Below are 13,269 nucleotides of genomic sequence, written 5' to 3'. Positions count from 1 at the left end.
GCCATTGGATAAGTCCATTGGTCACTCAAAGAAGAAATAGTATTGTCTAGTGATTGTTAATTTGGGGCATTGTAGAAAAAGGTGTCCTAATGCCTTGTTTGTGATGGTTGCATCTTGGGCAGTTACTGGTCTCCAATCCCCTTGCTATACCACATTTAGTCACCTTTAATGACTCAGAAACTCACAGCTTAATTAAGGTTAAGTGAATAAACCTTGCATAAAATTCAAACTTTATTATACAACAGTAACTCAATATTTATCAAATATTTATCTACATGTCAGACCAGGTAAGTTACATGGGAAATAAGGGTTATTTTGCACCCATTTGTTCTGCCATCATTTTCTTCATAGCCTCCTCGTCTTGCTGAGATAAACTTTGCAGCTTACGTCCAACACGCTCATGAATTTCCCAATATTTAGCTACGCATCTGCAGGGAAGAGAAAAAATATATGTATACATATCCACATACTAAAGGGTCTTTTTGCCTTCATAAATGAAATGGCGGGGTCAAAGTATCACCCACCCCACAACTATCAATACCCCATTTGTTGCCCTCCCCATCATAGCACCTTGTAGATGGGGTCATCCTGATCTCCTGCCACACTCCTAAGGTCAAAGGCAATGCAGCAAAACACAGCACCTCCACAGGAGCGGGTACAGACAGTTGCTCACCGGACAGTTGCTCACCGAACAAGTGATAAATAGGACATTTGCTCACCAAAGGATTATTTTAGTTATATTGAAGTTTATTACAGCAATAATATACACACAATATACAAACCTAATAACATAATATACAGGATTTTTTAGTTATATTGAAGTTTATTACAGCAATAATACAGGATTTTTTTGTTATATTGAAATTTATTACAGCAATAATACACAAACAATATACAAACTTTCATGTTTTAGTTTTCAATTAATTATAAAATTCAATACCAATAACTTCCATCAACATATAGTGATTACAGTTTTATAACTGGTACAGCACTGAAGTGGGTTTATTGTCCTTTGTGGTTGACAAGTCCAGTCTAATGGTGTGGCCAACTGCACTTAGAAAGTCAGGAAGACACTGACTTCCTGCAGCATACCCCTGGCACAGATAAAGTAAATTTTTATCATAATTGTAAGAGGCCAAGAACTTATCAAACTCTACAATATAATCTAATGCATTGTTTTTAGTGGGTTTCATTGACATACTTACCCTAACACTTCTAGTTCATGAACTAGAAGTGTCAAGGTTAGGAGTCAATTCAGACTATGAAAGTAAAATTTTCGACTTATTAAATGACAGAGATACATACGAACAGTTAGCCACACCATTAGACTGGACCAGTAAATGATCATTACTATATATTGATGGAAGAAATTGGTATTTAATTTTATAATGAATTAAAAACAAAGTTTGGATATTGTTTCTGTATTATTGCTGTATATATAATACAATATAACTAAAAAAAAATCCTGTATATTGTTATCAAGTTCAAGAAAAGTAAAAAATAATCCTTTGGTGAGCAAATGTCCTATTTGTCACTTCTCCGGTGAGCAACTGTCCTACACCCCCACAGGAGGGCCCAACAGCTGGAGCCAGTTTATCCCCACTTGTTCATAACATGGTGACCCACCCCACTTCCCCCCACTCAGAATTTTACAAGACAGATCAAAACACCCCTTTGAGCCATGGCATTTCTTCATCTATTCACAATCTCTCTCCATTCACTCCTCAAATAGATATTTCTTGTGCATTCAAAGCCTCCTTTACCATGTCCATCCACTTCTTTCCATACTCTTTTTGGAAGACTTTCCCTCTTTCTTTCCACATATGCAAACCATCTTATCACTCTGAACCACCTTACCTGATAACTCTTCTACACCTCACTCTACATTTCTCACTGTCCCTCCTAGTAACACTTACCTTATGTCTCCATTTCATCTTTAATGTTTTGTTTTTTTCCTTTCTATCTCCCCTAAATTCCAAGTCTGCTCCATACAAAGCCACGGGTACAATCACACCTTCATCCAACCTTCTCATTTACTTGATCATAGACTACCAGAATGATTTGGGCATACAAAAATGAAAGATTGAGGAAAGACAAGCCAAAAAAGTGTAAGGTGGAGTTGGATGGAATAAATATATTGTGAAGCTCAATAATGTGGTGAATAGATGGAGTGAAAGGGGCACTAGATTCAAGAGGAATGTCTGTCATGAAGGCAGAGAAGTCATGAGATAGGTGTGAGTGGAGAATGGCTGCAAATGGATAAGGAAATGATGTGCTCCAAAGGAATTTCTTTTTGTCTGCTCTGTATTTTCTGAAGTGGATGAGGGTTAGGAATTGCTACATAATGAAGAAGTGAGGGTAACCCAGCTCCAGCTGTTGGGTCTTGCTGTAGAGGTAATGTTTTATTGGATTGCCTCTGACCTAAGCTGATGAAAGGGTACAAGAATGACCATCTACAAGGAGCTAAGATGGGAGGAACAACAAATGGATTTTTGGATGGGTGAATGATACATGTGTGATTTTGACATGTCTAGCTCCCCCTTATGAGGGGGAAATTGTCTTTTGGTGTATGTATGTTAAAGAACAGTGGATGAGAAGTCACTTTCAGTATATTAACTTTTCACTGTTGCATTACAGAAGGTGCCTGTGCTGAGGCATAGGTCAAAACAGCACATGGAGTTAATATTCTGAAGGTGGTGCAGTGTCCTCAATCAATTTCACTTTGTGAAGGTTTGTTAGATTTTCCAAAGTAACTGTCTGTTGTCTCCCCAGCTAGTGCAAGATCATAGCTTCAAAGGCTGAAGTTTTTAACCACTTCGGTACAATGACACCTACAAGGACACCAGTGTCAGCATCTTGCTTATATATTTTTGTAGTTGTACGTGAGTTACCCCTGGATTCTGTGAACTGGTTTGATCATGTTTTCTGTGTTTACTATTACTCAGAGTAAAAGAGAATTAGTAACACAGCAGTGACTATATTTTATAATATGAGTAGAGTGATGCATCATTCACATGGCAGTTGATGCTGCACACGAGAATTTGACTCGTATTAAAGTGGTTAAATATTTAAGGTGAAGGATCCAAGAAAGTGAGTTGAGGATCAGACTTTTTGCAAAGTGTCACTTACAGAAGCATCTGGTGAATGATTATGAAATAGAAAAATGGAATCCATAGTTTCTGGCCCATTTGGTTACAAGGAACACAACTCTTTTGAGAAGGAACTTAATATAGGAAAAACATGTTCCAACACAACAATTTTACTAGGAATATGTTTGGCTACGTTACCACCATGCTGCACTGCCTTTGGCCCAAACAGCGGGTGGAAGATAGGAATGAGCCTTCATCCACAAGGAGCTAACATAGAGAATACAACAAATGGATTCTGGATGGATGTGGGATGGATGAAGGGTGGGTATATGCTTCAACTTGATATATGCATGTATGAAACTAATCTTGTTTGAAAAGTTCAACGGGACAGGAACTAGGATATAAAAATAGGTAAGATTTCATAGAACCTTAGAAGGAGTTTAGATCAGATCCCCAATTCCTGGCTGTCACATGCTTTTGCTGGGTTGAAAAATTATGGGATAATCATGGTGCTTGTTACCAAATGCAGATTTTTTTTTTCTGTTTGCATCAGCATGTCTGTGGTGATGCAACCTGTACAAAAGCACATTTGGAGAGATGATACAAGTGAATGGTGTTCTGGCTGCCAATAAGATAACATTTTCTCAGAGCGCCAGGAATAAGATAACATTTACTTCTGAGTTTACAGAGGCAATTTGTGAAGATAATTAGGCTGTAATTGCTTGGAGGATTTTACCCTGGCTTGATGAAAGGATGAAAATATTTGGTATGAAAAATGTTGTAGCTGGGTGTAAGTACTGTGTCTTATTGTGTAGGTCACCTGGGCATGGGACAGTTGCTTTGCAGTTGGGGAAAGAAGTGAGGGCTCTTCTGTTAAGTTAATCATAATCTTCAAAGGCAGTCTCTTGTTATTTGAATTAAAAATGGATAACAGAATTTCTACTAGTGTTGTAGCTAATTGAAGAGGTGAGATGGGTTGATTTTTTATTTGGAGAAGGGGAGAAAGTATTTTTTCCTATACTTTTAAAAGGTGATTGTTGATATGTAGATTCGCCAAGTAGATCAATGTGTTTGGTGAATCACTCAGCAGATATGTATTCTTACTTTTTTAAAAGGAAGGGCATTCTCTAGGATGGAGCATCTCTGGAGTTGACAAAATTTTGTTTTCTTTGCTCTATGAGCTATGGCACAATCTGAATTCCACAAGAAAACTGAGCATTTTGAGATGTGGAAGGTGAAATTTTTGAGACTGAAAGAAGGAAGGAAGGTGAGGAGTCTATGCCAGGAGGCTAATAGCTGCAACCAAAGCTGTTCCCATTGCCCTGTGCACTTGGGACTGTTAGGGCAGGAAGTCACTGCTAGGAATTGCAAAGAAGTGTAGGATTTGAACCCACAACTAAGCCAAAGGCAGGCACATATAATGAAAGGAGAGCTACTGATATGTGGTCTGTGAGGTAAGTCAGTGTTGTAATGACTGTTGGGAAGTCTCCTTATTTTATAAACATGGAAAAGTTTCCCTGTTTGTGAGACAAGGACCATTTGGATTGGGGAAGAAAACTTGTCAGGGGTGCATGAGGTGGGAAGCAGTGACTATGGTATAGGTGTGGTAATAAAGATCATTCAAGGTTATGGTGTGCATATAAACAGGTCAATGAGGTCATAGGTGAGAGTTTGAAGGTGAAGAGCTGTAGATTGTTCTGAGTTAAGGAGAGGGAACAAGAAGTATTTAAGGTTATCAGTCCACCAACTGAAAATATATATTATACACACACACACACAATTATAAATCAAATAAATCAATAAAGACCATGCCTTACCTATCAATACATACAGCTTCTCCTTTACCCAACTCCGAATCCTTGTACTTGGCTGGAATGCACTTCTTGTGACATGAATTGGTCATGCGTGTGTACATATCGGTCATCATCTCAATCTCGAGGTCCTGCACCAGCTTCATCTGGTCCTCGTTCAAATTTGGAAGACCTGCCATTTTGTGTGATAATTCTGAGATTCCCTAGAAGATTTGTGTTCTATCCAGTGAATTTGCGCACTGTCTCGTATTCACCTGTATTTGCGTTTTTCATACGATCTCTCACTTTCATTACTTCCCTTCTTTGCCCATCAACAATTTTTCTTATGCCAATAAAGCTACCAATACCAAGGGATATAGCAACTGACCTGAAAGAAAGAAAAAAATGTTAGGTTTTATAATATTAAAAAAGACAGAGTAATATTGAATGAGGAGCTCAACATGGCAGACACATTGTGAAAAAAAATGTGTATGAAAAGTTGTAACAAGGGTTGGGATGGGGAGGAAAGACAAGATTAAGTTGGTAAATGAAGGAGCATCAATAGTTATTAGACTTTCACTATGATCTCCAGCCTCATCTGCAGAAAAAAGGGCATTTTACTGCAAATTAAATGACTGCAACAGAAACCCCCTCCACTTTTGTCTAAAGAAGTGAAGAATTAAATCCACTAGGTATACAGTCATGGGTAATATTTTTAAATACTTAAACATCAACAAACTCAAAAAGAAAAACATTCTGAAAAGCTGCTAGGTGTTCTTTAGTCTGTCTATATACCAAGGGCTTCCCCTTTACAAGGGAGGTAGTCATGTCAAAATGCATGCATAAACTCTTACCCATTCCACTTTGGTGGAATTATATATTTCATTTATCAAATTGACTATATTGCTTTTTAAGTGAAACGGCCTTGTTGTGGATGTCTTGCTATGTTGCTTCTGACCTGGGCAGTGGGCAGGAGACAGGAATGGAATGGATGGGAGTGGGTGTGTGCCTTTGACTTGGGTACTTCCCATATAAGGTGGGAGAAACTCTTGGTATATAGATACTGCTATAGTTTGGTCACTCCCAGAGGAACTCCCATGCTTGCAGGGCTACTGTAAAATCTATCACAAACTAGAAGTAGCACAAGATGATATTGCCAATTTCACAATAATTTTCTCTTTTTCTGAGGCCTTAGGTTAGGCTTGGATTGGTTAAGTATTGTCAAATATACTGACAGTAATATTGTTCTAATATGATGTATTGCTAACAAAGCAAGTGATGTAATTGTCTTAATTTACCAAAACTTTTATAGATGCAGCTGCTAAATAATACTTATTATACTACACCTCTAATATTCTTATAAATATAACAAATTATCAAAAATGCTTGAAAGATTTATATTACATATGAAATTGCACAACCTGCTTGCTGGTGTAATGGTGCTGACTTGAACTGCTAACTCATTGGTCCTGAGTTTTGTTCCCATTCTAGAGCTGAAAAGCACCACAGCACTGCATATTAGCACAAGCTCCCCTGAGCTAGTGTGTAGATATGGCCAGAGCATTACCCATAGATCAGGTTATATTTTATGGAGCTCTCATCAAGGGTAATAGTTGTTGATCACAAGTCCAACATGTGATCCATTTCCTTGTACACTTTTTATATATCAAATTCATCTAATTCATAAATGAATGGCAAAAGCAGAAGAATAGAAACACAAAAGGCTCCTTTCATATGTGTCAACTTTTTACCATGTGCCGTTCACAACACAACATTGAGTTCTTGAATAACTATGGGCGTATCTATGGAAGTACTGGGGGAATTTTTTCTTTCCAAATATTAAAAAAAATCAAACTGCAGAAGTAAAATCAAAGAATACCGTAAGTGTGATTTGTTAATTGCTCGATTGAATAAATATAAAATTCAGTGAAGTAATTTATACTAGCATGTTTTTGCCTTTATGTACAATTCTAGCTGTCACAAATTCACACAATTAAAAGACTAAATTTCTAACATCAGCAAAAACTATACAATAATTCTTAATTTTGCAATTTCAACAGAAATTTGTATTTATGGCAAATGTGCTGAACAGCAGATTTCACAAACTTCTAATATAATATTTCTAATGCGATCACTGAAAACCAAGTAATCAATTCATTTAACTAGCTTTTGTGGTGTGACATTTGTATTTAATTAAATTTAAGTTTAAACTTTTGTGTAGCTGGGCATGGATTTTGTTTACTGATGATTTCATTATTTACAAAACACGAAAGAATATATAAAATTGTGGTAGAATAAGAACATGTGTTACCACCTAGCAAATGATGCAACAACTAAACATTACACAAAACCAGTGTTGCCTTGAACATCAAAACTGTTGTATGCAAGACTTTAGAGTTACTATTTGTGTGTATGTGTGTGTGTCTGTAGTCAGACAATGAAATTCAGTCAAGAATCCACCTCACATCCACTTCTTTGGGCCATCTTTGCACTCAGGTATTTGACAATGGAAACCTACGAACTGAAATAAAAAAAATCCATCTACCTCCACCCTACTCTACAGCTCAAAAACCTGGACCAACTACAGATAACATATAAAAGATCTGGAGACCTTCCACATACAGTGTCTTCAAAGGATCCTGGGCCTAACATGGCAAGACATAGTATCACACATACAAATCTTGCAGCGTGCACAAATCTCAAGTATGAAGCATTGCTACTAAAGTGACAGCTGCAATGGGTGGACCATGTCATCTACATGCTGTCTTCCCCAACAAATTCTTTACAGCCAACTATCTGATGAATGATGCAATGCACGGGGCCAGAAAATGCACAATAAAGATTGGCAAAAAACCACACTCAAGAGATATAACATCACACCAACAGCTCTTGAATCCAACACCTCTGATCACTCTTCATAGCATACAAAGTGCTCACGACAGGTCAACCATCTTGAATCAGCTCACAACCAAGCACGGGACAACCAGTAATCAAAGACATCAGCTCAACAATAGTTTATCCACCTGATCCAGATCTAACTTGCCCAGAGTGTGAAAGAATATGTGGGTCAAAATTGGATTCCACAGTCACCTCTGTTGGCACCAGCAACAAAGACCTCAGCATTACCACCCAACTTCACTCTCCCTATCTCACCTCACCAAAGAACTGATGTCATTGATCACCAACGGACCACCCTAAGCTAAGCATATACATATATATATATATATATATATATATATATATATATATATATAGGTATAGATATATATATATATATATGTATATATATATATATATATATATATATATATATATATATATATATCTGTATCTGTACCTGTAGTGATGTTTTCAGGCCTCGCTCAGCCGCTTTAGAAGCAGCTCTCTGCAAGGCCGCCAGCATTTATGAATTGCTAGCATCGAAATTCATCCTGCATGCTCTTGTTTGTCATGTCGCAGGATAGAGTGAACAGATGGGTTTTCATCGTCTTCTTGAAGGTTTCTAAGTTTGTACTGTTCTTCACATGTTGTGGTAGACTATTGTAGAGTCGGGGAGCACATTTCTCAAATGCTCTAAAACCTAGTTCCAGGTTCACCCTAGGTTCATAAAGTCTATGAGTCTCTGTATCGTGTCTTAGTGACATGGTAGTATTCGATCGAGCATCATGTAGTAAACTTCTAATGTATTCCGGTTTGTTAGTATGTAGTGCTTGATAGGTCATAATACATATTTTATATATAATGCGTGCCTTGATAGGTAGCCAATGTAACTCAATGAGTGCAGGTGTAATTCTCTCTCTGGATGTTAGACCTTTTATAAGCCGCGCGGCCCTGTTCATAGTCAGTTGTAGCTTTCTTAGAAGATATTTCGGTATGCCATAATACAGGGAGTTGCAGTAGTCATGCTTACTTATAACATGGTTATGGCTTATGCACCAACATCTTAATGGTTTTGCTATCTAAATATTTCCTGAGAAAGGCAATATTTCTTAAGTGGTAGTTCCCTATCTTCACTACATTTTGTATCTGCTCTTTGAATTTAAGATTGCAATCGAGAATCGCTCCAAGGTCTTTTACGTTGTAATTCACATCGACCCACTTATTATTTATATATAGCGTAGAGACGTTCAGTTTCCTCAAATCATTGTTCTTTCCCACAATCAAGCATTCAGTTTTGTCATCATTTAATTCTAAATGTTTAGAAAACATCCAGTCACTCACTTCTTCCATAATATTGCTTAGTTTGCTGTACGTGTGCTCTACATTGTCTAGTGCCATGTATATTTGTGTCATCAGCATATAGTTTGAAATTAACATAATGTCGTTGTAGTAAATATGCAAGTTTGGCAGTGTAAATACAGGACAAAATTGGTCCTAGTACTACGCTACCTTGTGGAACACCTCTCCTTAGATATTTCTTGTCTGAACACACCTCCCCAATTTGAACACAATATGTTCTTCCAGTAAGGTAACTCTCTATGTAATCCAGGGCATCACCTACTGTGCTGATATTTCTGCAATCTCTTAGTAACAAGTCATGTTCTACCGGGTCAAAAGTTGCGCTCAAATCTAATAAAATCAACACGCTACATTTCCTATCATCCATTGACACAAGTAGACTGTTCACCACTGAACATAAGGCAGCTTCCGTTGAATATAATTGTCTATAGGCTGATTGATTGTCAGGAATTGCTTGCACCCCCTGTAAATGTGGCATTAGTTGATCCAATATTACATTTTCTATTATCTTAGAGAGGAATGTTAAGTTTGACACTGGTCTGAAGGAGTTTAGGCTCTGGTTATCAAGATTGTTTTTCAGAAAAGGTTTTATAATTGCTACTTTCTCACTTTCTGGGAAGACAATTTTTGGCAATACTGACATTAATTATTTCTACACTGTTGACAATGTCTTTCATTGGAAAAGGGTCATTAATGCAGTACGTTAATTTCATTTTCACTATTTTTCTAATGTCTGACACTGATATTTGTTGTAGACATGTAAGTTGCATCCCGGGAGATGGGTCCTGTGTAGGTCTAATGGAAATTGATTCTGACCTAAAATTACTCATAATACAATCAATTTTATCCTCAAAGAAATCTACAAACTTTTAGCTAATTCTTCATCAGAGAAGTGGATGCTCGCTGGCTGAGTGGGTTAGGGCGTCGTTACTTGCGGCGAAGGTCGAGGTGAGGGCGGTTCGAATCCTGCCACCAGCATAGTTCATTAAGTTCCACGCTACAAAGCCCTCTGTGAGGGGCACCGTCCTAGCCTCCCGATAGAGGGGGAGTGTGTGACGTTAAACCATATCAATCAATCATCAGAGAAGCCATCAGGAAGTGTATTTATCTTAGTTTTTCCAGTTAGGCCATCAAGCACTCTATATACCTTAGTGACATTCTTTCCAGATTCTGTTCGCTTATTGCAATAATAGTTACGTTTCTGCCTCTTTATAAGTCTATTAAGATGATTTCTCGCTCCTTGAAAATGCCTTCTCGTCTCATCAGTCCTACACCTCCTCCAGTGCTTTTCTTTTTTCTTTTTATCTTTCTTAACTCTCTTGAGTTCACTGTTAAACCATGGTGCATGAGCTTTCACTTCTATTTCTTTTTCAATCATTGGACACCTATCATTATAGTTGTTGTAGGAAATTGTGTTGAATAACTGCATAAAGCAGGGTACACACTCCTGGTAAGCGTTCGCATTGTGCACACAGTCATCATTTTTTCTTCGGATTTTCTCTGCTATGTATATACATACATATGAAATATAAAATCAATCAAACCATATCCTGTGAAGTTGAAATACAAAATTCAGCAAACTTGGCAGTTTACCTATATCATTATTTCTTTAGAAGAGCCTGGGCTTTGAGTGTGTGAGAAAGATTGCTGGCATGCCATATTTGGCATCCATGCCAGTGGTTGCTGACTGTCCTAGTCACATAAAGGGACTTACCTCACAGGCAAAGACAGTGGAGCCACAGTGACTAACAATCCATGTTGTCATCCAATGTAAGAATGTCCAGCTAATGCAACAAAGTAATCCAAAGAAAAAACTCATGCTAGAGTGTTATCATCAACCAGGTTCTCCCTAAATGTCTAAAACATGACACACTAACACTAAAGCCCCAAATAGTTAACAATTTGTAGGTTTGCACATTTTTCACTGCCAAAGACTTTGGGCTGTTATTTAGAAATGAATCATCAAATCAGTGGAACTTGATAGGTTAGCAAAAACTACAGAAAATGAGTCTTCCACTTAACAAATTACCATGAATAAGGGTTCAGTGAATCGCAGGATGCCACTTTCCAGCACCACATCATGCAGTCAATGAAAAGAGCAAGAGGGATGGCTAGCTGGTTACTAAGGACTTTCTCCTCAAGAGAGGTTCAAGTGATGCTTACCCTGTGGACTATTGTAGCCAACTCTGGTCACCACACAAACGCAGAGACATCCAGATGCTTGAAGCTGTCCTAAGGAATTACACCAGGCATATCAGAGGGATGCAAGATCTCAACTATTGGGATCGCCTGAGAGCACTAGGTCTCTGCTCCCAACAAAGGAGGAAAGATATAGGGCCATTTACACATGGAAAATTCTAGAGGGACTTGTTCCAGACCCCACGCTCTCAACAATCAAGACATACCACAGTGTAAGGCATGGGCATAAGTGTGAGAGACAAACTCTCTCACCAAGAGCCCCAGAAAGGACCCTACTGGCAACCAGCCTAGTCCATGAGGGTCCAAAAATCTTCAATGCCCTTCCAAAAGAGGTGAGAGAAAAAACCAAATGCTCGGTGGACAGCTTCAAACATGCACTGGACAGGTTTCTGCGGAAGGTGCCAGACAAGCCTCCAGTGCCAGGCTACACCGCCATCAGTAGGTTTTCTCCAAACTTAATACCAGACCAACTGGTCCTCGCAAGGAGGGACAACAGGACTGGAAGCAGCGGTAGTCCACTACAGCTGTGAGGATCAACCTCAGAACTTCACTAAGTAAACTAAGTAAGTAAAGTTACAAGTACTTTACTCCAATTTTGCCATTTCAAATATAAGAAGGTAATGTTTAAATGTAAATGTTACAAAATTGAAAATGTATTAAACAGAATTATTTGCACTTGTATATACAGTTCTGGAAGAAAACACCATATCATCATGCCACATTTGGCGTTTTGTTATGCATATCTCTATTCTGTAAGGTCAATGTACATATCCAATTTAATTCTACAATGAAAAACATGCATATGCTTTGCACTATTATTGAGTAAAATTCCCGGGTTACGCAAATGCAATGTATGCTTCATTATCTCAAAATAGAATTTAAACCTATATTAGGCTCAGGGGACTTACCAGCCAATTACAATTTTTGATACTTTTGTTGACAACATTGGCAAAGTATTCACTACCTATAGTGCCTACTTTGAGAGATAACCCACATGTTATTCCTCCGTAGATTTGAGCGTCACGAATTTGTTGCTACAGGCAGACGATAAAACAGAAGGCAGTCAACATGCGCGAACAGCCTGAAGCAATAGTATTTTCTATTCACTCACATTCACGAACTGGTAGTTTGCAATACTTATTTGCACTTCCAAAATTAAACCGTATACATGATGTAGGAGCCTTGTTTATATGTAACATCAACCAAGTAATGATCGAGAAAAAGAGTTGAGTGAAGAAGAAGGGGATGAAGAGTACATAACTCGTTCTGCAAAAGCCACTCTCCAGTCACAGAACTTATCTCATCCCAAAAATCCAAAGACTATATAGGATTATATAGGAAAGATGGGAAAGCTTCTATCTTTTACTAATAAGAAAACGTCATCCATCCAGCGTGAATGCGCGCCATCTATCGACAGAGCCGCAAACTATAAATCGGAAGTGGCGTAGCGCGGCTTTCAAATCATATTTAACTTGTATTATATATAGTGTTTATGGAAATTTTAAAACTGATCCTTTCGCTAAAATAATCAACATCTCGAAAAAGTTTTACTTTCTCTTTATAAAATAATGAGTAGTAATTTTATGACTTTTGCATGCAAACAAGACTATTTAATATATGCTTTACACACATGATCATATTTATAAAATCAAAAGTTGGTAAAATACTTCTGCACAATGCATCATTCATTAATAAATATTTGAAATTGAGTAAACAGTTAAAATTTAAAAGGTTATTTTAGTTATATTTATCTTATTATTTCTGTAATATGTTTTTCTTGTTTGTGCTTGTGCTTATGTTTGAACTTTGTATACTTATTCAAGTATCTGTACACAAATTATACAAACAAGGATAGTAAAAGTTTGGTATACATGAGATTCTTTTATTTGCAACAAAGCAATACTGTCTTGTAAAGAACATATACCAAACAAACTAAAAGAAATAACATTATT

General features: G+C 37.5%; 1 protein-coding gene across 5 annotated transcripts; it reads right to left on the bottom strand.

The window, feature by feature from the left end:
• Positions 1-218: 218 nt before the first annotated feature.
• Tim10 (translocase of inner membrane 10) lies at positions 219-12,629 on the bottom strand. 5 transcript variants are annotated; one of them, XM_076179780.1, is made up of 4 exons: positions 12,226-12,406; positions 4,907-5,267; positions 3,518-3,662; positions 219-428 (listed from the first exon to the last, which is right to left on the bottom strand). In XM_076179780.1, exons 2-3 carry the CDS (start codon positions 5,077-5,079, stop codon positions 3,557-3,559), a joined length of 279 nt encoding a protein of 92 aa, XP_076035895.1. In that variant the 5' UTR covers positions 5,080-5,267; positions 12,226-12,406; the 3' UTR covers positions 219-428; positions 3,518-3,556. The 5 variants fall into 5 exon arrangements, with proteins under 5 accessions (XP_076035895.1, XP_076035875.1, XP_076035885.1 ...); XM_076179787.1 differs by lacking the exon at positions 219-428 and adding an exon at positions 1,076-1,094 and having other exon boundaries at positions 12,226-12,407; XM_076179760.1 differs by lacking the exon at positions 3,518-3,662 and having other exon boundaries at positions 12,312-12,629.
• Positions 12,630-13,269: the final 640 nt, after the last annotated feature.

Source organism: Oratosquilla oratoria, chromosome 3 (genome assembly GCF_046742065.1).
Source record: "Oratosquilla oratoria isolate Oo_2021 chromosome 3, ASM4674206v1, whole genome shotgun sequence".
NCBI lineage: Eukaryota > Metazoa > Arthropoda > Malacostraca > Stomatopoda > Squillidae > Oratosquilla > Oratosquilla oratoria.
Note: the sequence above shows the minus strand (reverse complement) of the source record. Positions and strands in the feature narration are given on the sequence as shown.

Excerpts from the sequence above, each read along its gene's own strand:
- Tim10 (XM_076179760.1), bottom strand. The coding sequence starts at position 5,079 with ATGGCAGGTCTTCCAAATTTGAACGAGGACCAGATGAAGCTGGTGCAG. Across the intron at positions 429-4,906 it reads GAAGCTGTATGTATTGATAG|ATGCGTAGCTAAATATTGGG; the intron begins GTAAGGCATGGT and ends TCTTCCCTGCAG.